We start from the raw sequence: 25,287 nt of genomic DNA on the forward strand, positions 1-25,287 counted from the left end.
TTAAGTTTCAGCAGTGACTTCCTAATTTAAGTTTTAATGGCCCCTCCTTCCCCATTTCCTGCTTTAATTACAAGTTTCCAAGGGCACCACCATTTAGTTCTGCAATTCTATCAGTAAATACGTGAGCTCTTCCTTGTTTCAGGCTGCCAAGTAAAAATGAAGTTATAATTTGTGCCCCTGCCTGTTGGGGGACAAGAGAAAAAAGAGGGTTACTATTAATAATTACACATGCCGTGATGGCTGCCTGCACAAGGATGTTCTGCATATAGGTGATCTCACATTTGTATGAAAACATGATCAAAACTACACTGAGAATTCCACGCTCGTCACCTAACCAGCACTCCAGCCACCCCTCACGTGCCCACACTTGAACGTGGTCCCCCCACCCCTCATTGCTTGTCCTCTGAAATAGGGGCTAGGACATCTACCTTGATAACATAACTCAATTATGGTGTATTCTTTCCGATCCCTTATTTCTGCTGCCTGGGAGCACGTCTCAGGTAAACTATCTGCACTGCACACAAGTCTGTCTCAGACTCTGCTTTCTGGAAAACTCAAGTTAAAACATATAAATGTATACCAATGTATGTATTTTTACATATATATATGAATATACATTATATTCATATACATAATATAGAATCCCAGGCTAAGGAAATAAAAATAGGGACCTCCAAGTATATTCATCTCACCATGTATCATTTCAAAGGTCAGTAGACCTCCTGCATCTACACTGTGTTTTTAAAGTGCATGAACTTGTCAGCTAAGGTTCATCCTTACCAAGCAATAATAAGGAAATAAACACTGCCCTGAGGGTCTGCAAATTCAGCAAGTGTCTATTACTTGCAAATACAGTGTATGGCTGTGGGCCTCAGCTGCTTGGGGGAGGACAAGCCTTCCCTGGGAACATACCTGCCATATTTAGAAGAACCCGCCAGGTAGTTGTCTGCCGTTCTCAGATCTCCTGTGGATTCTAAACTGCTTTCTTTAGCCCCTTCAGTCTCCAGACCTCCGAGCCTGCTAAGCTACGCTGTAAACTGCTAGCTAAGCTTCAAAATCACTGTATTAGTCCCGGAGAGTTAATGCATTTCAAAGTACTTAATTTTCTCCTAGGGAGTCATCTGCTCATTGGTAGGAAATAGATGACTAAGCAATCGTTATCAACCCCACCAGATAATTCTCACACAGGGGAGCAAATAATCCAGAGGACAACATGCACTCCAAAACTTACTTATTGTGAAATCAAGGAGGTAGGCGGCATTTCATTGACTGTTAGAGGACAAATCATGACATCACCGTTCATGCTGTTATTAGTATCATATATTTTCCCTGAACATGATAGGATTTCTTTTCCGGATTTCATAGTAAGCATTTCAGGCAAAAGTCTTAATAGATTGAAATGTTGTTATTTGCCTTGACACATCACTTCATTTGAGTTTCTATAAATTAGGAAAAATATTATCTCAAACTACAATTACAAACACCTTGAGTCAAAGGAGTGCTTTTATCTTAACTAAAATACAAATCAGTACACCAATCGACATACATGTATTGAATATGTCCTATAGAGAAGGTGCTGTCCTAGGCATAGTTGAGTGTAGAAATGAGTGTCAGACATGATCCCTGACTTCATAGGTGTTAGAAAGCTATCATATTATTCATACTTTTAGTGTTAGACATGTTTAATAAAGAATTATATTAATAGCGGTTTAAGAATTTCAATTGCTAGAGCTAAGAATCATATTAAGAAAAATAGCAATTTTCCAGAAATCATTATTTAATACTTTTTAGAGTCTAAGACTTTTAGCCTTTTGCAAAACAGAAGTTTAAGTATGTTGTCTTCACAGTAAATTTAATATAGTAAAATTTTCATTCAAGTGACATTATTTCTATTTAAAGTTTTGATACAGCAATGCATGAAACCAAATTCCAACTTCTTAAGAAATGCCTCTTTTTGGATCATGGAAACATTTTCTATAAACCCTGTATTGGGGTCTCTATATCAATAGATATAGAGTGATGTCAGATTCTTGGTCTACTCTTGAGACACCAAACACACATCCCATCTGGACATTGTCTTGAACTGAATCCTTAAACAAAATTAAGTGATACGTTTTAGTCAAACTCAGGTCTAGGTGCTGCCAGGCTAGAGGATGGGGGGCAGTCACTCCTCCAGAAGGCCCTGGCCCTCCTTAGGCCCAGCAGACGTCATTTTCTTTGTTTAAATTGAATTCGGCATTGTCCTTCCGGCTGCTGGACACCCACCAAATGGAGAGAACTCTAAAAGCAGAAATGCAGAATATATAGAAGTTAAGGGACATAAGCCAACAGTTTGGACCTAAGGTTTATTCAATGTGATTGTTCCTGAAACGTACAGAGCTTAGGTTTGAAAGACTGGAAGGTTTTGCTTGATGAGTTCTCCATGGTAAGCATCAATTTTAGTCTTCCGTTCAAGGGACAGCAAAGGAGGCAATTCCCTTATTCTAACAGCAGCCTCCTCACAGTTTCACATGCCCCAGTGCTATGGGCCTGCCACCCACCTTTCACTTTATATCTGGATAAAGAGAGTACCCTTTAATAAAAGCTCTTTCTACATTCCTGGCCCCCAATCTGTGACACTTCATGTATAATCGCTGGGTGAGACCTCTATGCCACATGTTATAGATGTTCATAAGACAACATGGTGGGCTTCCCTGGTGGCGCAGTGGTTGAGAGTCCGCCTGCCGATGGCGGGGACATGGGTTCATGCCCCGGTCCGGGAAGATCCCACATGCTGTGGAGCAGCTGGGCCCGTGAGCCATGGCCGCTGAGCCTGCGCATCCGGAGCCTGTGCTCCGCAACGGGAGAGGCCACGGCAGTGAGAGGCCCGCGTACCGAAAACAAAACAAAACAAAAAAATGGTGTTGGCGGTGCGAACCACTATTACAGGGGACCTAAGATCACAATTTTCCATAAGGATCTTTTGTGGTTCCAGATGTTCTGATACGTTATGTTATGTCTTAGTTATGAACAAGGGGTGAACGTGTGGGGGGGTGAGGGGAGGTCGGTTCCTTGCAAAGAATATAGGGTTGACCAAAAAGTTTACTCGGTTTTTTCCTACGGAAAAACCCGAACAATCTATTTGGCCAATCCAATACAAAGAGGTTGTTGAAGCTTAGGAGCTTGAATAAGAAAAGGAACCTGTTCTGTCAGCCCTGAGGGTTGGGGGAAGAGTGACAAGGAGGAGGGCAATCCAATTTAGATCATCTATTTGTCATCAGTTTGAAAGAAAGGGCTCCTCCCCAAGGGGATTCTTAGGACAGTTGACAGAATGAGTTGCAGAACTTCCATGGACTCTCTGAAATTGCAGTCACAATTTTGTGTGTATGAAGAGGTGTGTACTTTTCTAGAAAGGGGATCCATAGGTTTTGTGAGATTTTCTAAGAATCCATGTCCTTACCCCCAAAGGTAAAGCAGAGCAAAACCAATCAACCAAATAAAACCCCACTGTGTTAGCAAAAAATGTGCTTGCTTTTGGGAGAGAAGTGAAGTGGGTCTTCTTATGAATGCTCAGAATGGAATAGTAGTCCCCATTGCCAGCAACTGGACATGGCTGACCAATCACGGATCCTGGAAAGTTTTGTAATGTTTCCTTATTGTTTGGTTCTTATTGGGAGAGAGCTAAGATTAAATTGCTTTCTTCACACCGTTTGAGGTAAAATAAAACACTGTTACAAAAGTAAAATCACGGGGATGCTAGCCTTTGAGTTTTGCTCTTGTGGCAAGTATATTCCTTTGGGGGAGCTGGTTTCCAGTCCTGTGATTTCCCTGCACTTGACAACATGTCTGGAACATGCCCTGGCAACCCATCCCCCTCCTACAAGAGCTTGGTAATTGGAAGGTCATTTCCTGTATTTTTTGATCACCTGCTTTCACAACTTGGTAACATAAGTCCAATAATTAAATAATTTTAATTGACCTTTCTAAAATAGAAACTGTGAAATGAAATGCCCTTTGAGATGAGAATTCTCTCAGACTTGTATTTTTTACAAACTGAGGTAACATTTCTTTGAAAAATGTTCTTAGTGGGGTCAAAACAGTAATAGGATGTATGTTTTTAAAAAAAGTATAGGGGCTTCCCTGGTGGTGCAGTGGTTCAGAATCTGCCTGCCAATGCAGGGGACACGGGTTCGAGCCCTGGTCTGGGAAGATCCCACATGCCGTGGAGGAACTAGGCCCATGAGCCACAACTACTGAGCCTGCGCATCTGGAGCCTGTGCTCCGCAACAAGAGAGGCAGCGATAGTGAGAGGCCCGCGCACCGCGATGAAGAGTGGCCCCCACTTGCCACAACTAGAGAAAGCCCTCGCACAGAAACAAAGACCCAACACAGCCAAAAATAAATATAAAAATAAATAAATAAAGCCCTAAAGAAGAAATACATGGTGAATATCTTCAAAATTTTTTTTTAAAATTAAAAAAATTAAAATTAAAATTAAAAAAAGTATAATAAATACAACTAATAGAATTCCTAGCTAGGAAGAAAGTGCTGGGAAAAATCCTGCCTAAGGATTTGGTCAAAATGACTGATCTCCAGAGTTAGGTGTCACATGGTTTTGACAAATGACATCCTTCTAATGTGAAAAGGCATTCCTGTGTCTTCTTGCTGGTGGGAAAATGGTTAGATGCTGAGTCAGTCATGGGCAAAATTGTGACATCTATCTCAGAGGATCAGAAACTAGTATTTGGTGCCTGTAAATCCTGGCTTCAGTCTTCATTTTGCCAACAAAACTGTACTCAGCGGAAAACCTTTGTGAAGGGTGTTTTGATTTCCCCTTCATCGTCAGATTTTGAGAGCTCTTTATCACTGTTGCTTGTACTCAAAATAGAAGTGCAAAAGAAATCAAGGCAAAGTGCTGAAATGTGCATATTTGTGAGTAATATAATATTTTCTGTGTCATTTATACACTTACAGAATTTCTACTGAAATGTCACCCAAGAGTTTTATGTATCCCTCTATATATTAGCCCTTAATAATCAAGAGTAAATCATAGCACAAAGTGCTATGTGAATAGCCCTGAGATTTCAATGCTTCATTTCTCAGCTTCACCCTCAGTTTAAATAACACCTTTTTATCCAGAGTTTTCAAAGGGACTTCCAAACATTTGGAATTAAACGGAACTTTCCCTTGTTTCCTAGCACAGTGGTCCTCAAAGTGAGGCATCAACAGCACCCAGAACTTGTCAGAAATAGAAATTCTCAAGCCCCTCCCCAGATATTACTCATCAAGAACTCTAGGGCTAGGGCCCAGGATTCCATGTTCTAACAAGCCCCCCGTCCCAGGTAATTCTGATGCTCACACCAGTTTGAGGGCCATTGGTCTAAGAGAACAGAACTATAGCAACACAGAGGAGTTAAATGATTGAGATATCCAATGGTCAGAGGTCAGAAAAGGTCATGGCCTTTTCATTTATGTTCACTGTTTCTACTGTGGGTTCATTTCCTTTGTGCCATTGCTTTCCAAATGGACTAAGGGTTCTGACTTGCCTCCAAAACTCATGGTTCACTTTTGGACCCAGAGACATGCCTTTCTAGGGAAACAAGCCCAACATCAAGGCCATGTCTATTTTTCCCTGGGAAAAGGGTTAAACTTGGTAAATTCATTGAGGAGCTCCTAACACTAAGTGTTGGAAATGCTACTATTAGGTCCTGGTCTTGTGATAATGGGGCACATAGAATTGACCTGGAATTAAGGGAGTATCTTCTCAGTCTGCAGAGATCATCTGTTAAGATGAGTCTAAGTGAGGAAATCAGTCAGCTCATCCCCAGTAATGAAAACCAAAGAGTTAGAGTTTATATCAAATTTGAAAGTCATGCTACTCAAAATTCTGAAAACACTTACCTGTCTTGGCAATGGGTCTAGAAGACTACAGTCATAATAATACAATATTAAAATAATAAATATTTGAATCTCCAACAGAGCCAGCCACCTGAAAGAAAAAGAAAATAAAATTGGTGCTTGGTTGTAAAAGATGCATAAATATCTACCAATAAAGAATATCTATAAATTACACATATTTCACAGCAAATGTGCTCTTCTTTGCAATATAAACTTGTATTATTAAAAGGATAGAGTAAAGAAGGGTAGTTGGGATGATCACATTGCTTTAAAATGTATGTAAAATGCTTAGCCAGTGGAAGCACTTAATGAATGAGATCCCAGGTCTCTCTCCTAAGTTTTATATCTGTCCTAATATGGTAACCGGTAGCTACACGTGGCTGTTACTTAAATAAATTTAAATTTATCAAAATAAAAAATTTCAGTTCCTCAGTTTCACTAACCACATTTTAAGCACTCAATGGCCATAAGTGGTTACCGGCCACCATACTGAACAGTACATATTTAGAACTTTTCTATGATCACAGAAAGCTCCATTGGACAGTCCTGTCTGATCTAGACCCTTATTGCCCACTGGAAGTTACTGCCTAAATATCTGTAGGCACCTAAAATTCCCCATAGCTACCAAATTTTTTCCTTTTGTAATCCTGCACTCCGTCTCCAAGTTTTTTGATCATATACCTCTCATAATAAAATGTTTGAGCATACTCTACAATATATTGATAATCATTTATTTACAGATTGTATAGCATACAACCATATTAGTTTATTGTCGACTTTGTAGACACATATACATAGAAATTTAAAAACCAAAAAAAGTGTAAATGGAATTCTGCTACATCTCCTGGCATCCCAGTGGGTTGTTTTGAGCTCCCCTTAGGGAAGGCAAACCATTTTAGGGGGAGTGGCCCCTAATAAGTATGATTAGTCCAACATCAGAAAACTGTTCATCATCACAGACCCAATCCTCTCCATTCCCCTTCCTGTCCACTTAGGCACCGAGGTGTTTTATCTTCCAAATGTTTCCCCAGTCCCTCTCCTTATCCCCTATCTCCAGTCCCTCCACTGCTCCCCAGTGTAGGTCTTCATCATCTATTTATGTCCTGGATTCCTGAATCACCTGGGCTTCCAGATTGGTTGCTTTATTTCCGGTGTCACTTCTCTCCACTCTATCCTTCACTCTCCCACTAGAGTAAACTCTCTAAAATAGAAATCTATCACTGTTTCCTCATTTTACACACATGCATACATACACACACATACCACCTGTCAATGCTTCTCATTTCCTTCCAAATGCCACAGGGAACACCACCAGCCCTTGAAGATCTGCTCTCTCCCTATTTCTCCAGACTCCTCTCCCCCATAGCTCCTCCTTGAAATCCGTGCTCTTGCCACACTGCATACTTGAGTTCCCTGAATGCCGATGTTCTCTGTTGCAAGCCCTTCCTCTGCCTGAGGCTCAGTTTCCACTGGAGGCATTCCCTGGTCTCTTGCTTCTGGGCTGAGGTGTCCTTCCTCTCCATTCCACGGTTCCCAGTGCACATTTCAGCCTTTGTATCTATTGCACTGAACTGTGATGGCTTATTGGCCATCCCTCTCCTGGGGTTATATTGTTGGGCCTTAACACAGTGCAGAGGGCTCTGCTGGTGCCTACTAATGTTGGCTGAATAGATGAATAGATGATGGAAGGTGATGCCTCCATAAAGCAGATTCAATTTCCTTAACCTTTCCATCCTTTTCTATGTTTCTGTGGCACTTTTAACATCCCTCAACTAACACACTTATCCTACAAGCCCACTCTATTACAGTTAATTGTTTTCATGTCTTTCTCCCCTTATAGACTACCATCTTCACAAAAGCAGGAACCATGTCTTATTTATCATTGAATCCTCAGTGTTTGTTGATTGCATGAATGAATGAATGAATATGAATGATCTGCTATTCATATCAGATAATTAGATTTGTTTCCCGCTGGTATTCTTGAAACATCTTGCCTATATTTTATTTCAAATGAAATCTGGACCACTCCAGGTGATGTTAGGACCTACTTGGATACCAGATCAATTCTTCACGAATATTTGTGATGTAAATTTAATCCTACCTACTTAGAAATGCTAAAGATAATTCATTCCAGCTGAGTGTCAATGTCTATGAAATACAACATCCCAATCTTTATTGATTCAGATCAAAGTTAGCAGCGATTCTAATAAAAAGCAATTTTGCTAATTTGCAGGTTCAGAATCTCTCACAACTAAGTTTCTGTCAAACTTCTAACAAATTAGGATGTCCACTTCTGGCCATGATGGTTGTCCTTGGGACTTGATCTTTTCAAAGCAGCCCGTGATGGGCACACCATGTCCAATTTCCTTAAGATATATCCAAATGTTTATTCTTCAGATTCTCTACAGAATGACTGACTATCACCTTAACCTTATGGGCACATTAAAGACTTCATTTTGTTCTGTGAGACAAGCCATTAGACAATTTTAAACAAATCTGACTTAAGTTTTAAAAGGATCATTTGGCTGCTACATTGAGAATAAACTATAATGTGCTGCTAGAAGACTGATTAGGAAGCCATTATAATCTTCCAGGCAATGGAAAGTGGTGACTTGGACCAGGATGATGGAAGAGTCATGGTTAGCATCTGTATATAGTTTGTAGGATGGCTGATGGTTTGCATGACAAATGTGGAGAACATAAAGAGTCAAGGACGACTCCAAGTTTTTGGCCTGAGGAAACATAAGGATATAGCAGTGGGGAAGGCCGAAGGAAGAGCACTTGCGGAGCTCACTTTTGGACCTGTTCAGTGCAGCCTGCTATAGACCAGTGCCTTGGAGACATCCAGTGGAGATGTTGAGTGGAGGTTGGGGATGAGCCTGGTGTTTGGGTGGGGATTCAGTCAGGGTTGGAGGTACAAGAGATATAAATACAGAGTCTTCACTATTCAGACAATTATTTAAAGCCAAGGGATAGGATGAAGTCACCTAGGGAACAAGTTTAATAGAAAAAAATAAGAAATCTGAGGAGAGAGCCCTGGGGCAGTCCAAAATTTGGAGGTTAGAAATGTAAGGAAGGGGCTTCCCTGGTGGTGCAGTGGTTGAGAATCTGCCTGCCAATGCAGGGGACTCGGGTTCGAGCCCTGGTCTGGGAAGATCCCACATGCCACAGAGCAACTAGGCCCGTGAGTCACAACTACTGAGCCTGCGCGTCTGGAGCCTGTGCTCCGCAACGAGAGGCCACAATAGTGAGAGGCCCGCGCACCACGATGAAGAGTGGCCCCCGCTTGCCGCAACTAGAGAAAGCCCTCGCACAGAAACGAAGACCCAACACAGCCAAAAATAAATAAAATAAATATTTAAAAAAAAAAGAATGATAGGAATTCCCTCAAATTCAAAAAAAAAAGAAATGTGAGGAAGATGAGCAAGGGAGCCTGAGAAGAAGTAGCCAAAGGGGTAGGATAATGAAAAGAGAGTGATTATCTCCAAAGCCCTGTGAAGAAAACGTTTCATGGAGGCTGTGAATTCCGTATCTAACGGGAAAGGTGGCAACGAGTACCCACGTGTAGAATGAAACATTAACATTCCCTCTTGCATAAAACAGCCAACCCTTCTCAGGCCTTAGCACCCTTCCTAGAAGTAAATTAGATGAGCTCACTAAACTGATATTTTGTGTTTGGTAGAATAAGCAGTGACTTCCCGACATTCAGCGGTTACCTGGCAGCACTAGAAAAATGCTTGCTAATTTTGCATGTGGAAATTATAAAACAGTTTTTGGATAAAGGTTCTCCTTTATCCAAACAAATCCTGTTTTCTTAGAACTCTGTTTTCAGCCCTTCTCTAACTTTAGCTTGCCATGACGGGAGTGCTTCTCTGAACTCAGCCCCCTGGGGAAAGGGTGCCTGGCATCCTTCCTCTTCAGTCCCTGGAGGAGAGGCACTGCGGCAATAAGTACAAGGGTCCATTTGGCAGGGTAGGTGGGGCTGTTCCAGGGAAGAAGTCCCTCCAGTCAGAGGGTAACCAAGGCACAGGCTTGGAAGGGGCCCTGGAATGCCTAGGGGCCTGCAAGTGGTCTACTCCCTGTAGAAGGTGAGGTGATGAGAAATGGAGTGGACCGAGCAGGAAGAAACGAGGAACTGTCTCACCCAGGAGCTTGAATGTGTCATGTGACAGTGTTGAGACTTTGACCCTGAAAATACAACAGACCTTGTGAATAAATTGTACTGAAAAATTATACTTATATGTGAAAATGAAGGTTCTTTAAACATTATTATACATAAGAGGCCCTCAATGAATATTTCCTCTATCACGCAAATAAGTCATGTAAACAAGAAATAGTTCCTAAGCTATTTAAGAGCACAAGTTGAACTATTTTAGAAACATTATGCATGTTTTGATTAGAAATAGAGATAATGTTTATCAGTTCACTAAAATAGTTTTCCACTAGAACCTGTAAGCATTTCCTTAACTAACTTTAGTCCCTGTGATGTTCTTAAAAATCATAAAACTGAATTTCCTTTAAGGTAAAACTATAGTTCAGGCTTTTGACCAACTAATACTGTGTGCATTGTGAGGCTTTAGTATTTTTCTTCTTTTTTTTTTGAGGGTTAAGTTAGTTCAGTTAGTAAATTAGTATTAGTTATTGAAATTGTATAAAAATTAATATTACATTTACTATCATTTCTAAACATTTTGATATTCTGGTTAAAAAAAAAGTAAGATGAGTTAATAATACAGATCATAAAGTAATACGTGCTAAAACTCTTATTTTCTCCAAATCCAAATATTTGGATATTCTAGCAGAATTACCTAAATTATCCACTAAATAAAGTTAATTTTTTTGCAATGGCAAAAAATAAATTGTGCTTTCAAGTCTTCACCATGTTACTGAATTTTGTTCGATGTCTAAAACATCAGGGACTAACACATACATACCTGTGACATTAAAAGCTCCATTACTCCAAAGAAAATGAGCCTCATAAATCCGTATTTTTACAAAAGCTCCTCAGAAGCAAGCTGAGCTATGTTCATGCTAGGAATGTTTTCTTAGTACTTCTAATGTCAAAACAATGAAAATAATGAGGCATATTATTTATAATATGTATTTTTTACACTTACAAGAACATTACACATCTACAAATAAAGCTCATTAAAATATAAACATGTTGGGCTTCCCTGGTGGCGCAGTGGTTGAGAGTCCGCCTGCCGATGCAGGGGACACGGGTTCGTGCCCCGGTCCAGGAAGATCCCGCGTGCCGCGGAGCGGCTGGGCCCGTGAGCCATGGCCGCTGAGCCTGTGCGTCCGGAGCCTGTGCTCTGCAATGGGAGAGGCCACAGCAGTGACAGGCCCGCGTACCGCAAAAAAAATAAAAAATAAAAAATAAACATGTTGAAAATTCCTTAAATACTGAGTACTTGTGTGTTTTCCCCCTTTGTAAATAAATGTTCAAGCTACACAGAACACAAAGTCCTACAAAACCTGGACTCTACCCTCACATTGCTAGTAATGCACATGGAGAGATGGGAAAGGTAACAATGTAAGATAAATGTAGAAACAGAAGGGCTATGGAGATTTGAGGTCTGGAGCAAGCACTGTAATCCAGAGTTGACCAACTCTATGTGGAGGTGACACCTGAGCTAGACCTGGATGGAAGGACAGGCTTCAATAAGTAGACATGTTGAGTGGGGGCATTCCAGACCCAGTATAGAGTGAGTGTGAGGGGAGGAATGGGCATGGTAGTCAGGGGACAACTGGTAGACCCTCTGGGGTGGGCATTCCCAGATGTTCAGAAAGATATATTTGTGTAAGATTTTTGGAGAGTCTGGAGTTCTAGGCTGAGGAGTTTGGCTGGCAGGCAGTGGTGCCAGAGTCTTCACAAGAAAGTGACAATTCGAGCTAATTATTTAAGGAAAATTCATGGGTATGTAGTGAGTAAGATGGATTGAAAGAAGAGATAATACAGCTGGGGGAAGGGTAAGAAAATGATGACATCACCTGGGGCAGGACGACCTGGTTTAGGAGGTGGGAGTAGACATGGCAGGCCGAGAAGAGGGAGGAGCAAAGGGGGCTCCAGAAGCCCAGGCCTAGGAGATCAGTGAGACATGGAAGAGAAACCGAGAGTACAGGAGGAATGCTAGGGTTAGCGGTAAGGAAGGATTTTCATTTTAGATTCTGGATTTTGAGACTGAATCCCTCTTCCCCTTTTTAAAAGAAAATCTCTCTCTTTCTTTCCTACTAGACGTCATCGAGGGCAGTGCCAGCATGGGCTGGAAAACTGCCACTGTTACCAGGAGCAGGGGCTCTGAAGTATATTCCTAGTTGCTACCAGCTGCAGCTTATGAAAATAGAATGGTCTTGCCCTGGAATTCAGAGAAGGCAGCATACAGACATACTTTCACAGTCATCCTTCATTGAAGCATGGCTATTCAAGTTAAAGGGGAAGTACTTTTCCCACAACCTCACCCCCTTTAAGAAATCTTATAGGAAAATAAAAACCTATAAGACAGGAGGCAAAATAATCTCGACCAGTGTTTCTCACGCTTTAGCATGCATCAGAATCACATGGAAAAGCTTGTTCAAACGCAAGTTGCTTGGCCGACCCCCAGAGTTTCTGACTTGGTAGTTCTGGGGAAGGTCAGCCCCATTTGCATTTTTTACAAGTTTCCATGTAATGTTATCACTGGTGGTCTGGGGATCATACTTGAGAATCACTGATCTAGAGGCACTTGACAAGCAGAAAGGGAAAAAATATGTTAAAAGATGTAGTTTATCAAACTTTTAGTTTTAGCACACAAAATTAAAATTAGCGAGAATACCTCAGCTACACAGGAAACATTATGGCCGGGGCACCAAACGTTTGATTGGGAATGATGGTGTGGGCAAAATCTGGAAGAGTGAGCAGAGAGATGATGGTCCTAAATATGGGGAAGCAAATCCAGAATAAAATGAGAGCAGGATTAGGGTAAACTGGAAGAGCAGGAAAAGAAGAAAAGATGTGAGAAAGAGAAGAGAAGGGAATGGGACATATTTAGAAGGAGGAAAAGTTGGAGAGAAAGCAGTTGAGGAAGCAAAGAGGAAAGGTCTGGAGGACCTCAGGGCTTCTTGACTTGAGATGCAGTTTTCTGTTTCACTGGGGAGATGAGAATCATGTCCTAGTGGGAGTACTGTCTCTGAGGTCACTGCTTTTCAGGGTGGCAGGCAGGATTATTTTAACGGTGATCCTACTAGAAGAAAAACTCCCCTATGTATGAACTATGAGCTAGACACTGGATACCTCTTTCTAAAGCTTCTTATTCAAGAAAAGGGCAAAGGAACATTACTGCCTTCATTAAGATGAATTACCCACTAAATAGAATTGATCTTGTGCTATATCTTAAATTCCAGACCCTCCAGGAGGAAAAATTTAAGAAGTGACATTTGTTTTTGTTTACTTTGGTGATATACCCAGAGTAAATGAAACTCCCCCCCCACCCTTACAAAGCCCAAGCTATTTAGAAAGCTATTAACTGATGTGGTTAGTATGTGTTAATACAATATTTCATGGAGTTCAACAGATCTTGAAAGAAAGCTTTTGCATTTAAGGAAATTATGTATTACTTAGGACGCTTTTGGTTGCAAGTGACAGAAAACCCCATTAGACTGGTTTCGGTATTGAAGGGACTGTATCGATTTATGTACCTGAAAAACCTAGAGCTGGTGCTGGCCTCAGGCAGAGATCACTCCAACGGCTCAACGATGTTACCATGAAGCCAGTTCGCCTCTGCTGCTCTGCTCTATGGTACCAACTTCATCCTGCTTTTATAGTCTCAAAATAGCTGCCGACAGTTTCTGGGGCCAAGTGCTTCATTATTCACATCCTACAGGGAATGATTATTTCTGACCCAGAAGTCTCAACAGAAACTTTCACTTGGTAGTTAATTGTACTGCTTAAAACACAAGGCAAGACTAAAATCAATCACTATGGGAAGGGAGGGAGGGCACAGGGATGGGATGTGAGAATTGACTTAGGGAACAGTGCCTCATTCCTATTCCTGGGGGCGGAATAGGACCTCAGCATCCCACGAATCTCCAAATGAAAATTAGGGCAATTAGCAAGGAAGAAGAAGACAGTAACGATGGAGAGATAATAACCCATGGGCAATTGTGATATAGCACAGTTTTAATGCCAGTCCTCTTTTTCTAGGAGCTGAAACTTCTTTCTGAAAAACAAAGAGACCAAACTTATCAAAGAGCAGTAACTCAGTCTGATGAGGGGAGAAAGCCCATGAAAAACAAAAAAAAAAAAAAGTGGTGGGGAGATACCTAGCCCAAAGTGCCCTTTTTTTCTCTCCAACGGCTACAAATCCTGTGCAGGTGTCCTGTGCACGACTGAGAGGCTAGTGATCTATTTGGTAAATAAAGGAAAAGAGGGTCCTTTCTGGCATTTTTGGAGCAGAAATGAACATGTTTTATTTTCCAAGCACTTTGGCCTAAGTATCAAAAATCACTCTCGTTTGCAAGGCAGATGTAGAGAACAAACGTTATGGACACCAAAGGGGGAAAGTAGGGGTGGGGGGGTGATGGTGGTCGGATGAATTGGGAGACTGGGATTGACATATATACACGAATATGTATAAAACAGATAACTAACAAGAACCTGCTGTATAAAAAATAAATTTAAAAAAATCACTCTGGAATTTGCTGCTTCTGTTCTTGACAGACTTAAATCTTAGCCTCATCATGAAGTGTCAGAATGAGATGGCTGGGAAAGTAATGACTGCGGTTTCACCAATGGTTTCTGGGCTCCTTTGAGTGAGTCACTGCCCCTCAGTAAAGCAGAAAGGAGAGAGAAGCATGGCTAGAAGTTAATGAAAGGATCTGGCAGCCTCGCCCAGTCTTGGAGTGAACTACATCCGCTCTTCCCACTCTCGACCCTTTTCACATCCCCTCCAGGACATGTGCATGGCCATAGTGAAAATGTTAGGGCAATATTATATTAGTAAATCCAGTTCATTCCATTCCATTTACCAACTGGAGTTGAGGGGATGCATTTGTTTATGTAACAAATTCCTCAGAATGAACTGAATTTGCAACTTCTCATGAAATCCAGAGGGACTGGTGTTGCTCACTGCTCAAGAGCAATCAGCTACCTCTAAGTATAGTGCTTCTCAAATACAAGATTGTGCAAAGATATTGTACTGAATAAGGCACAATTATTAAAATTACATTATCATTAATATAATAAACATATAGAAACTACTGTACTCAGAGCTTCACAAACCCTAAATATAGAGTTGCCTTGCTACCACTAACATATAGTAGGTACATTACATTCCTGTGAGCACTTAATTTTTTTTCTACCCTCAACGTTTGATACCACTGCCTTTCAGGAAGGTATGCTTTCTTTTGTGCTGTTTACTAATTATTTTCATCTAGTCCATAAAGCCTTTTCCAGTGCCCTTTCCTCTGAGTTCCTACGGCAATTATGATATAGATGAGTCCTCTGGCATTTCTCAAGTGCCATCTCATGCTATTAAGTAGAGCTTGTCCTTCATGTTGCTATGTCTCATCTCTCCAACTGCATTATAAGCAATTCAGGAATGTTATGTGTCTTTGAATCTCCCTAGTGTTTAATAAGGTGTTTTGAGTTAAATTATAAGCTCCTTGAGGGAAGGGGCTTCATCCATTATTTTGTTTTCCAAGGTAACTCCTAGAGCTCTACCCTGACGTATAGCATACAATTGATAAATATTTATTGAATGAGGAAAATCATATTAATACTAGGTGCTCAAGAGATATTTGGTGGGTTGAATAATAGTCCTACTAACCTACTATCAGCTGGACCTATGTTTGAATTAATTTTGCAACAGCAATGTGATTTTCATTAGTAATTCAAGATAAGTCCATGACTTTATGACCTTGTACTGCCCTAGGATACAAGAAGAACCCAAACACACAAAAAAGTAGAAATCACAGTTTTCATCCCAGAGGAATCCATGCTTCATTTCCATGTCTCAAGTACTGCAGCCTTCCTCTTATCACACCCTTTTCTTATCCAAGCATGCCTCTGTAAGGGCGTTATCTTGCCGAAGATTAGGGCTATTGTTTTACACTGGAATTTAACCCATATCAGTTAGCACAATGATACAGCCAACTGGGATCCTCTTGCAGGGATGGGAACCAAGGAAAATCAGGGCTATTGGCTTTGGTGTGCATTCCAGGGGGTGGGGATGGCAAGCACATCCCTTTCTGCTAAGATCATCAACTCTCAGAGACACCCACTGGAAATCCCCTGTCCTATTCCTCCATCTACATTCACAGTTAAGAGGAAAATGTCCACTCTTCATTTCGCATACTACCATGGCTGGTAAAGTCTAGTAGTTCATGTGCTTTCTCCTGTTTGTTTTTCTGCAAAATCACTAGACTTCTCCAGCAGTAGATTTACTGGGAAGGGGTCCCTTCCACTACAGGGAAGTGCCTAGCAAGGGATTCACCCTCCATATGTATTTTCTGAACTCCTATCATTCTGAGGAGGAACACTAGTTCTTCCATTCTGCTTTTTGGTTGGGAGCTGATGGCAGCACTGAGTTCTTATTTAGTGTTCACTTGGGAGAGGGGCTCTCAGACTGCCTCAGTGGCCTGAACACCAAGGGGCGACAGCTGCAAGGCCACAAGACTGTTTTCTTGACAAACTTTGATTGTCATCTACTTCCCGGGCAACTTTCTCTGACTCACTGAGTATTTGGTACATGAGAAAATAAATTGGCTCGAGGCACACAAACTAAGAATGGGTGCAATTTTCTAGGGATTATACTAAGGGTTTGTGGGATTAACTTTCTAGTGCAAAGATCTATCTTGGCATATGTTGTCCAAATGAAGTCATTTACCTTCTTGAACAATTTTCTGTTTTGTCTGTTTTTTTTAAAAAAAAATGTTTCATGAGTTGGCTGTTTAAAATAAGTAACAGGAAAATTATGGACTATTAAAAATAGAAGCTTAATAGAAAACTAGACTAAGTAGGTTTTTAAAAATTAAGTCATATTTATTCAACATTCATATTTAACCTGTAGATTTTGGTTATATGATATATGTTTTACTGTACTTCACACTCAAAAGTTTTCAAAGGAAAACTTAATCACTTCACACTCAAAAGTTTTCAAAGGAAAACTTAATATCTTGTCCCCAAAATTGCTCCTGTTCCTAATTTCTCTATTTCTACCACCTCTCCCAGCCACCTAGATTCAAAGCTACAGCATTCCTCAAATCCTCCCTCTCGCCTGGTCACTGTTTCTAATCATCTTCCAAATCTGGTAGATTGCACCACTTCATGTCTCTCACATGGAATGTCAGCATGCCCCACTCTAGTCTGCTCTACCCAAAACTTTTTTATACTTCATTAGTGCTTTGTGAGCTGTGTACCTAGGTATTAAAGGGCCCTCCCGATTGGGCCAATGTCCCTTTTCAGTCTGTCTTCTTGCTACTACTTGTAGTCTGGTCTCAATAACAGTAAAACCATAACCCCTAACATACATATCCCTGTACTAAATGACCCCTCGATCACTGTTCCCTCAGTCTGGAAGTTCATCCAACCCTTCAAAAGCCACTCTCCCAAGAAAATCATCTAAGATCACCCTGACCAGATACACCCTCTCTCTTGAATCCCCACAGTGTGATGCTTGGCCAGCTCTCACCCTGCGTTCCTTGCAGTTATTTATGAACTCGATATGGTATCTTCCTCGCCTTCTCCCAGACATCATCTCCTGAGGGCTGAGAACATGTCTTACTCTTGCCCAAAGCTTCTGCAGTACCCAGGACACTGCCTTACATATAGTATAAGCTTGGTACATTGAAAAATGTATAGTTTCTGTATAAACAATATACTATTGATTGAGGTGAAATATCATGGTCCCCTCTTTTGTACCCATTACTGTCAAACTCAAGCAAATGTCTGTCAGCCTCAAAAGATATCACAGTAATGTCATAATAGCCCCTCTTAGAAACCATAGTCATCAGTTAATCCTTGACTATTGGCCCATACTACATGCTTCATTGCAAAGCATTTCAGTTCTTGGTCTAAAATACTTCTAGCTCAGTTTCAAAGATGCTTATAGTAAACTCTTTAGTTACAACTGGGACTATATATAAAGCGACCTGAAAAAAAGTAATATCTAACATTTTTAGAAGACCTACTCTTACAACATTGATATTGGTGACAAAAATAATAAATGTATTATTGGTTTAAGAACTGCTTTTCTGGGCTTCCCTGGTGGCGCAGTGGTTAGGAATCTGCCTGCCAATGAGGGACACGTGTTCCATCCCTGCCCGGGAAGATGCCACATGTTGCGGAGCAACTAAGCCCATGTGCCACAACTACTGAGCCTGCACTCTGGAGCCTGGGAGCCACAACTACTGAAGCCCGTGAGCCTAGAGCCTGTGTTCCGCAACAAGAGAAGCCACCGCAATGAGAGGCCCACACACCGCAAGGAGGAGTGGCCTCCGCTCGCCGCAGCTAAAGAAAGCCTGCGGGCAGCAACGAAGACCCAATGCAGCCAAAAACAAAAACAAATAAATTAATTAATTTTAAAAAAAAGAACTGCTTTTCTAAAGTAAAAATAATATGAGAAAGGGTGAGCACGATGGGTTTTTGTAGTTATTGTTTGGTTTTGTTGGTTATACTATTCCCTTAAAGTATCTGACACTCAATTATAACGTTAACTTTGGAGTTTTTTGGTGGGTATGTCAGCATGCTTTCAGATCTCACCAATGAAACCTCCAACTCAGGAGTAAATTGGGAGATTGGGATTAACATATACACACTATTATATGTAAAACAGATAACTAATAAGGACCTACTGTATAGCACAAGGAATTCTACTCAGTACTCTGTGATGGCCTGTATGGAAAAGAATCTGAAAGAGTGGATATACATATATGTATAACTGATTCACTTTGCTGTACACCTGAAACTAACACAACATTGTAAATCAACTATAGTCCAATAAAAATTTTTAAAAAAAGACTAGAACTTCTGCTACTAAAATATGCATCTTGGCGTTTAAAACCCTTGAGATTCAAGAGCATTAAAGTATGAAAGCTTATGTGAACTCCTAGACTCTATTAATCATTTTATTTTTCCCTCAAATATGCTCATTTTGGCATTTAAAAAATAACTGATACGTATTCTAAATCAACTATACTTCAATTAAAAAAAAAGAAACCTCCAACTCAAGCTGCCTTAAAAATAAGTGAACATTTATTACATATATATGTAATATATATTATTAATAAAAAGCATTTATTATCTAACATAACAGGAAGTAGAGTAGCTCCTCAAAACTGATGATTCATGACATCTCATGGACCAAGCTCTTCACATATCTCTACTCTGCGTCCACAGACTCCAAACCATCCTAAAGCTTATTCCTCTTGAACTTGCTCTTAGCAACAACTGGAGCTAGCTACCTGCTTGCTTGTTCACTTCCAGTGGGAGAGGACAGTATATACTTTCCTAAACGTGAAAGAAGAAAGTCTCTCCTTTCAGTCTGATTGGCCAGTTTAAGTCAAGGACCTACCCCAGGACAAGTAGTTGTCTCCAGGGAAACACCAGGCGCAAATCTGCTTACCCCTCAGCTTCTAGAACAACTTCTAAGAAGGAAGATAGAATTTCCATGGTTGGCTAAGGCTAATTGAAACCATTTTGGGGGAGGTGTCAATTATGAAAAGCAAGTTGGTATTATAAAACGTAAAACAAAGGAGGAGTTGAACGGATGCTATTGAGTAAGTCACAATTGCAAATATGGATTGGTAATTATGTTCAAACAACAAAGACAATTGCCTTAAGAAACTACAATATTGCGAATATAGAATTTTTAAAGGATTTGTATGTTCACTGAGTGAGATTTTGTCACAAATAGGTACCAACATTTCCCCAACGGAACCATCACAACAAGGAAATGGGATTTATTTAATGTAGGCTGTAAGTTTTATGAGGTCAGGGACCATGTCCTTCTTCCTCAGTGCTCTATCCCTAAGGCCTAGCAGAGGGCCTGGCACAGGTGAGGTGTTCAGAAAGGTTTCTTTTTGAATAAATAAACAGTAAATAATCTGCACTAGAACAGGGCATCCCATTGAAGAGGAGGCCTGGGTGCCACATTAATTTAACTCAAAAAGATATCAAAGGCAACTTTTTATAGAACCAAACTAATTCAATAAAGAAAAACCACCCAGTAAGCTGCTGTCATGCTCAAAGTTAAAGATGTTCTGTAACCTCAGCAAATGTCTGTGCTAATGTTGTTGTTCAAGAAATATTCTTCTTCCATCTATATCTTTAAAAAAGGTAGAACTCAAACCACTTCAAATTATCCTTATAGGAAAGCTGAGCATTTGAAACACAAACCCAGCTTTCATCTGGCAGCTGCAACGATAATATTTTATTCTCACAAGGTCTCCTATCAGAAGCTACTGCAGACATTCCCACAAAGACATCGCACAATATGAGGGCCAATCAAACAGAATGTGGTCTCCTAGATTTCCCTGTAGTTTTGATAATAGAGAAAAGAGGGATTAAACTGAAGCTCTCCCTCTCCAAGCCCTCGTCTTTCTGCTGACTTTCTGGATAAATGTGCCCCAGCTGTCGCACTGACCTTCCAGGACACTGGTACTTCCCACTCCCAAATGCCATGAAGCAGTCCAAGAAAGCATGCTTCTCTAAATTTGCCTTTTTCCAACGTTCCTGTGGGAAGAAAGCATTTTTTTTTCTAAATCAGTCTTATATAAATAAGCTTAACTTTATTTCTCTAGGCTAAAAATGATCTTGTACAGCTAATCCTTGCATATAAAGTTGCAGGGTTGTTGGTAATTTTTTCCAACCTGTTATTAATATCAGCCACAATTATGTTTTTGGAATGGGAACTAATAAATAAAAAGGTTTAAAAAGAACTTTGTTAAGTGGTAAATGTAAATGATAATGTAAATCAACCACAGAATTGACCTCAGAAGAGAAAGAATATTTATAATAAGGCCTCAGGCTCCATCATAAAATTGCCCTTGGTAATAAATTTAGTAATGAGACACTGACAGCCCTCCCTGTTGGAGAAAGCTTGGTCTGCAGAATTAATTCATCTGGATGCCATTTTTGACAGTTTTACCTAAAGGCAGAGAATGGACTAAATGACCTCTTAAGATTTTGTTTAGCCCTGTAACTCCCCAGTTCTAAGAAATAGCAGAACACAGTTTTAATTTGCTTCATTTTTATTTTTGTACTCCTTGGAAACCAATAACAGAAGCAATTGCCTGAAGAACATGAAATATGGCTTCTATCAGAACCAAGCATATTTACTTTTAACATGTCCTGCTGGTTTCAGACAAAAAATTATTTTAAAGTTGGTGAAGCTTATTCCAAAAACTTTTCTAGCTGATTTGTAAATGTTATGACATCTATATTACAAATCTAGTCTGTGATTTGTAGCCTTAGTTACCAGAGAAATATGGCTGCTTAATGATATAGCCCTAGCTAATTTATGAATTCATACTCCTGGCAGAAATCCAAGGACAATGTATACTGAAAGAGACAACTTACAGGCTTGAACAGGTCAGGTTCAGGAAAATACTTTGGATTTCTATGTAGCCAAAATGGAGACAACATCAACAAGTCACCAGAAGGAACGGTATAATTCTATAACAGAAAAATGGTTCCAAGTCATGTTTTGAGATCTGCCTTAATGAGAGCTTGGGTCATTAAAAATAATCCTACAACCATATTACCATATTAGAGAGAAGACATATACATCGTATAATCAATGGTGAGAAAATCTCTTTCCTAGATGGATCATTTCTATTTTTCAATGTAGGCAATTACTGATTTCTAATTCTGATGATCAGTTATACATACATATATCTTTGGTTACATGGAGGAAGATAGAGATACATGTGAAAATTTTAGAAACTGGTCTAAGTCCACTGTAATGCAGCTTTTGATTATTTTTTACATCTTTATTGGAGTATAATTGCTTTACAATGGTGTGTTAGTTTCTGCTTTATAACAAAGTGAATCAGTTATACGTATACATATGTTCCCATATCTCTGCCCTCTTGCATCTCCCTCCCTAACCCACCCCTCTAGGTGGTCACAAAGCACCGAGCTGATCTCCCTGTGCTATGAGGCTGCTTCCCACTAGCTATCTAAGCTTCTGATATTTGATATTGGAGTTTGCAGCAAGTGGTCTTGATGATGGAAACCACAGTGGATTCCCAGGTTCTAGAACAGAAAAAACTAACTCTGAGACAGGACACTGGCCATACTGGCACTGAGAACAGGGGTAGTGGATGTTCTGTCCTTGGGGATGCTGACGACAGTGTCAGAGCAGGAGCAGTGGATTCTGTTTGTTTGTTTCACTCTAGCAGCAGCTGTTAGGGCAGAAAGAAGTTGAAGACAACTGCTTAGGAAGACATCGGACAAAGCAAGTGTTGTGGGCTTATTGGGTTGGTTTCATATTTGAGGTCTCAGTGGTTGTGAAACTGATGATAAACAGTATGTTTCCTCAAGCAGCAGAGTCTGCATGATCCTTCTCCATTCACATTATAATAGATTTTCATGATATATAAACTATAACAGGAACTAAAAACTATTTCACAAAATCATCTTTACATCACCTTGTTCAGGTACCAGAGGACAAAGAGCACCCCCAAGGTGTGAGATCGCTAGAGAGCTACCGTCTCTACTGAGCTGAAGACGTTTTATTAGTAACTCCCTTTGCCAAGCATCAGAAGCCACAACTGTTTAATCCTGTGTAATTTTGAAGTGTCCTCAAGATATCTGCAAAACACTTACTTTAAGTTTACGTATCTAGAACAGTAGCATGGCACAATTGAAAACATGTCTTTTCATGTGAGCAGGGAGTGGAGTATGGGGAGGGGCCATCATTTTTTAACCCAAGAGAATCCCTGTTGACTCCGATGGTTGCTGAGTATTACTTGAGTTTGGTCATTTCAGTGCCAGGATTGCTGGAGAGCGTCAGGTCAAGCTAGGAGGAGAGGGAGACTTTTGCTCATGCCCTCTTACCATTTTTAACGTGGAAAAGACCTGTGAGATCCCAGTCTTGTGTGTTTGTTCTACCTCTGCTGGAACTGAGGCTAGAGGGGTCATGATTGGCTCTGAAATCAGCTGGGGAGGGCCCTGATATGGTTGGGGGCAGCCCTGGGCCAGGCATCCAGTCGGGGGAGCCGCTGCCCTTCCCCTCCCCCCACCCTCCCCCCAGCCCTCTTCAGTGGCTGCTGACCTAGGATCGTGATGTGGAGATGCTGACTGCTGCAGCCTACAGAGCAGGGTAGTAGAGGAAGACTTCAAAGGCGGCCTCAGGAACAGCATTCACGCTAGCAACAGGGAGGAGACCAGACAGAAGTTCCTGTTGCAGCAGCAAATGCCAGGCGGATGAGTGGCAGCAAAGGGTGTGAGAGCTGGTTGTATCAAAGGAATCCTCTGAGCAAACGGACATCGTTATGCCTGGGCCAAACAGTCCTGTCCTTGTCAACATGGCACATGAAGAGAAAGATCAAGAGGGAGGCAAAACAGTCAGAGGACCAGGGCATAGATCACTAGGAAGTGGAAGTCACAGCTTCTCTGTGTTGGCAATAATGACACCTGTCAGGTAGACAGAAGTGAACTTGGCTAGCCCACCCCACAGGGATGCTGTGAGGCCAGATGAACTTCATCTGCTAGTCCGGAGACTGGCTTTTCTTGAAGAGGGAAGAGCAGAAGGATTCTCTGTTGTAACTCAATAAGGATGCTAAGACCAAAGTGGGTGCAAGGAATGCAGACTCTTACTTCAAGAAAAGAGGAGTCCTGTAAAGGCAAAGCATCCATCAGAGGAGTCCCAAAGCACATTCTTTCTCTCTAGCTCTTGGTCAGGAGCTTGGTTGGTGTTAGTTGTTTAAAAAAAAAATAATAATATATATATATATATATAACTTTAAAAATTAAAAGTATATTCTTTTGTGTAATAAAAACTGCTTTCTAGACATTTTGGAAAATTCAGAAAAATAGAAAAAACTAGAAAGGAAAACAACGAGAGAGCTGGCAACAAAAGACAGTCATCAATTGGCTAGACTTCCCTCCAGTACTTTTACCTAATAACAGTAGTTTAGCTTTGTGGTTTTTTTATTGTTGTTTTTAAATATAGTTTGTTGTTTATATATACTGATAAATATTGTTTACATACATAAATACCTAGTATATAAATATTGTTTTTACCCTACTGAATAAATAATTTTTGACTCTTATATTGTTCACTTGATATTATAGCATAAGTATTATTTTATATTGTATACTCATTTAAAATAATTTTCTCTCCAGTGGCTTCTTAATCAATCGTTCTCTACTGTTTTTGCTATAATAAGTAATGCCATCACAAACATCTTCTTCCACAGAGCATTGTTCATATAAAATCTTTTAATATATATGTTCAGAAAACATAGGGATATACATGTCCTATGTCTTCGGAACATCTAAGGTTATTAATACATGTTGCTCAACTGTTTCCTCAAATTTTGTAGCAAGACATGTTTCTAACTAAATATATGAGAGTATCAATTTCATTGTCCTCTCATCTGCTAATCTGACATTTAAAATAGGTTCTTTTTGATTGCTGTTTAAAAGTTTATGTCTTTGCTGAGTATTTTCCATGTTGTTATTTTCTTCTATAAAACTTCTGTGCTCATGTCCTATCCTCATTTATCTATATATATATTAGTCCTTTACTTATTGATCTGTGAATTCATTAAATATTAAAATTATTAACCCTTGAATTGTACTTATACTGACATTTATTCTTAATTTTTGGCTGACATTTAATTTAGGTTATACTTTAAAAAACAGGACATGTTAAATTTTGATATGGTACAGTCTGTTCATCTGCTTTGTCGTTCCATTGATTAATCCTAAACATAAGAAGCCCTCTTCTCTCCACAACAGTGGCTTTCAAAGGTGGCTTAGGGTCTTCTGGGCATCCCAAGACATTTTCAGAGAATCTGCCAGATCAAAAACCATTCCTGGGTAAAAGACTTATTCAAAGTATAGGGTAGACCAATGGATTTTAATGTAACTGAGTACAAAAAATTCATTAATATATTTTCAGATTGCAACAAACTTTTAAGAAAGTACCTCTGTTGAGTTTTAGTGTAGTATCAAAGAATAGCCACAGAAATACCTGAAAAGGCTAATAAAATACTCCTTCCTTTTTTGGTTACATGTCTGTATGAGGCTGAATCTTCTTCATTTCCATTAATCGGAAACAATATATCACAACAACTGACTGCAGACACATATATGGGAATTCAGATTTCTTCTATTAGCAGAAGGCATCAGAGAGATTTGCAAACACTTAAAATGATGCTGTTCTTCTATATTTTTTGTGTTTTGAAAAATATAGTTATGCT

General features: G+C 40.1%; 1 protein-coding gene across 2 annotated transcripts in view; it reads right to left on the reverse strand.

The window, feature by feature from the left end:
* Positions 1–651: 651 nt before the first annotated feature.
* Positions 652–25,287, reverse strand: part of CYP39A1 (cytochrome P450 family 39 subfamily A member 1) — a 68,382-nt gene continuing 43,746 nt past the window's right edge. For both annotated transcript variants that reach the window (XM_081247162.1, XM_081247161.1), the window contains exons 9-12: positions 21,434–21,529; positions 20,499–20,587; positions 5,881–5,968; positions 652–2,280 (exon numbers count right to left, since the gene is read on the reverse strand). In XM_081247162.1, the coding sequence (XP_081103288.1) occupies positions 2,209–2,280; positions 5,881–5,968; positions 20,499–20,587; positions 21,434–21,529 (345 nt within the window). In that variant the 3' untranslated portion in view covers positions 652–2,208. The remainder of the gene's footprint in view (positions 2,281–5,880; positions 5,969–20,498; positions 20,588–21,433; positions 21,530–25,287) is intronic.

Source organism: Mesoplodon bidens, assembly GCF_964165515.1.
Source record: "Mesoplodon bidens genome assembly, chromosome: 10".
NCBI lineage: Eukaryota > Metazoa > Chordata > Mammalia > Artiodactyla > Ziphiidae > Mesoplodon > Mesoplodon bidens.